This window comes from Cannabis sativa, chromosome 2 (assembly GCF_029168945.1).
Source record: "Cannabis sativa cultivar Pink pepper isolate KNU-18-1 chromosome 2, ASM2916894v1, whole genome shotgun sequence".
Taxonomy (NCBI): Eukaryota; Viridiplantae; Streptophyta; class Magnoliopsida; order Rosales; family Cannabaceae; genus Cannabis; species Cannabis sativa.
The window spans coordinates 67,646,032-67,649,423 of record NC_083602.1 but is presented as its reverse complement, the minus strand read 5'-3'; the positions used below and the strand labels follow the sequence as shown (position 1 = coordinate 67,649,423).

Genomic DNA, 3,392 nt, shown 5'->3' with positions numbered 1-3,392 from the left:
TTGCCATGATTATTTATTGACGTCGATTTTACTGCTTTTGTTTATTCTTGCCGGTTTTAATGGTTTTTTCTTGGTGATTTCCGTCTCCGGCGTCTCCCCACACACGAAGAAGGTTGTTTCCCCACACACACAGTATAAATGTTATGCTGTTGGGCTTGGGCAGTACAAAAGTAATGAAATTGGGCTGGGGCAGTAAAAATGTTATTTTTGCCGTGTCCCAGTATAATTGTAAAGTTTTGGTCCAAAAACAGTATTTTTGTAAAATTCCCAAAAAAAAAACTAGGTGAATCAAGGGCCGAGCCCAATAAGACTAGATAACAATCCAGTCCAACACGTCTATTTCTTTGCATTTAATACTCTTCACTCTGAGCCTCAACCTCCGATGATGGGCGTGTCGTGTCGTCTGCATTCTCTTAGCTCCGGAATCTTCGTCTTTACAAGAGGCGGTAGGTAAAAAGGGAACTTTCTCTACAACACTAGAGGAAACTCATTCTTGATTACATTTAATTATAAGGGTCAGCAGATTCTACCTTTCTCTACCTCTCTCTGTAATTATTGTTTAATTTTGGTTTACCAAAAAGTTTTCATAGTATAAGATAATCTTTAGGGCCATACCTAATTTCAGTTTTGAAAGGAATATGCGAATAAGTTGTTGGTTTCAGTTTCAATAATTTCATATGCGAATAAGTTTTTTAACTGACCAAATAATAAATTTGACTGCTTTTTATATTTATTTCAGAAATGGAGATGAGCTTCTTCTGCCATTTACCAAAAGAGGTTGCGGAGGAAATTATGTTGTGGGTGCCTGCCGATTCTCTGGTACGGCTCAAGCTCCTCAACAAGTCTTGGCACTCCTTCATCTCTGGCCTCATCAACGACCTTGAATTTGTTGACAGACACCTCTACATAACCAAGAACATGCCAACTTCCACTTCTTTAGTTTTCAATAACCCTTGTTCACATGTTGACCACAACGGAAGAGACTGCTATGCAAAGATGTTCTCACTTCTCACCATATCCAGTGGCGATGGCTATGGTAGTAACAACAAAGATCATATTGTCTCTGTCTCTGAAGATCTCAATGTTCCCTGTCTTCGGAATGAAAGCTGTAGGTGGGATCAGTGGGCTTGGGCATATCATTGTGATGGGATCATTTGCTTAGTCAAACTTTATGGGACTATAATGTTGTGCAACCCTGCGTTGCAAGAATCCAGGATTCTCCCTCAATCAAATAAGGCTATAGTTGGTGTTGCTCCTTTTGGAATGGGATTTGGGTATGATGCTATAGCTGATGATTATAAATTTGTAGCCATTTGGTCTTTTCCTAGTCGCACTGCTAAAGCTGAGGTATACACTCTGAGAACCGATTGTTGGAGAGAAATCAACATGCCTCAAGAGTTATGTAAATACTATACACAAGGGTATCCGTATCTAGATGGATTATCTTGGCGTGGAAATTGTTATTGGTTGCTGAGGAATTTAGTGAATGGGGATGCAATCCTTTGTTTTAATATGTGTGATGAAGAGTTTCATATCACACCGTTGCCAAATCTTGAAAATAGTGCTGCTGCAGCTTCTTCATATTGGTTGGAGCTTTTTGTGTGGAATGACTCAGTTGCTTTATTAGTATCCTCTGAAGGAAATGTGTCGTTTGAGTATCAATTCTTTGTGATGAATAATGGTGTAAATGGTGCTTGTTCTTGGACCAAACAATTGGTTATTGGACCAGTAATACCTGGCGTTATAGTGAAGTTATCTTCATGGAAAAAGGATGAGTTTTTCATACACCTTGTGGAAGATATAGATGAATCAAAAGATGGGCAGTTGATCTCTTACAACTTTCATACTAAAAAGATCAGAGATATTGCTGTTCGTGATGTAGATCGATTATGGCATTGGGCTTGTTTCTATGTAAAGAGTCTTATTTCTGTCAAAAGGAGGTAAAAAGGTTGATCAACTTGGAGATTTCAAGCATAAGCTTAGAAACTCCAAAGCTTGGGACTGGTACATGAAATGAGTACCATGCATTATTTATGTATATATGATAAGCATGTTCATCATTTATTGCTGATTTTTAATTAATGTAATAATGTATTTTCTGAACAGCTTTTTTTTCATATATTTTTTTAATTTTTTAATTCTAATTTGATTCATTAGAAAATTAGTAATAATGTGTTAAATTTAAAATTTAATATTTTTTAAAAAAAAAAATTTAAAAAAATATTAAGAGAAATTATTTTATCAAATTTCCATTCTTACTTGAGCATTACAACTTACCACCTGATATGATAGTTGGAATCTTAGTAGATAACTTTTCTGTTATGGTTGATTACTTAATTTCTTCACATAATTATGATCGTCCCTAAGTCATACATTACCAAACATGAGTATACAGTTATTTTTTTTCAAATTCAAATGCAAAACTAAGTATAACCTTAGTCTAAGCCGTGTGCCCTTATCTCCTAATCCCACCCATCATTTCTTATAGGGTAAATAGTGGCATAAGTACCCAAAGTTTTAGGTTTGTAAGCGGCATAAACCCAATGATTTTTTTTAGTGGCATAAGTACCCAATGTTTATAAAACTGTAATTTTCTTCCAGTTTCATCAATACAGATTATGTTATTGTCTTAACCAGGACACATATAAGACCCAAATTTTAGATTATTTGGTCTGGACGAAAAATATGTAGTATCAGTTACTTCTAAATCTTTTTTAATAAATTTAAAACGGAGCCTGTACTGACGAACATAGAGAAAAATTACAGTTTTACAAACATTGGGTACTTATGCCACTAAAAAAAATCATTCGGTTTATGCCGCTTACAAACTCAAAACGTTGGGTACTTATGCCACTATTTACCCTTTCTTATATGTCTACATATAATATTAATATTAGAAACTTCACTTAATTTAAAATATTTAATAAATAAATAATTAATTTTATTCCTATGATTTAATTACTTAATAAATATTTTTTGTTATTTTAAAATTAATTTACTAATATATACTCATTTATTAATAAACTAATAGATATTAATAATTAATCTAAAGTTAATTAGTTTACTAATTGTACTTATTCAACTCTTTGTACAAATGTGGTCTCGATTAATATTTTTGCAAATAAAATACAAATCATGTTTCGTGTGTGGTTGTTAATTTTTTTTTTAAAAAAATATGTATGACTTTTTTTATTAATAAAAATTAAACAATAAAATTGTATCAAATTTGAATTACATTAATATTTTTTAATATAATTTTTTTTATAATAATATGAGAACTTTTTTATAAAACTTTAATATTTTAAAAAGTATCATTAAAAAAATTAATATTTAGAGTTTCAACTTTGAAGAATGGAAAAATATTTTTCTTATGGATCTGTCAATAGGGTAAG

At 32.2% G+C, this 3,392-nt stretch overlaps 1 protein-coding gene across 1 annotated transcript; it reads left to right on the top strand.

Moving 5' to 3' along the window:
* Positions 1–327: 327 nt before the first annotated feature.
* Positions 328–2,138, top strand: LOC115721264 (putative F-box protein At3g16210). Its single transcript, XM_030650527.2, has 2 exons — positions 328–515; positions 740–2,138. Exon 2 carries the CDS (start codon positions 742–744, stop codon positions 1,942–1,944), a length of 1,203 nt encoding a protein of 400 aa, XP_030506387.2. The 5' UTR covers positions 328–515; positions 740–741; the 3' UTR covers positions 1,945–2,138.
* Positions 2,139–3,392: the final 1,254 nt, after the last annotated feature.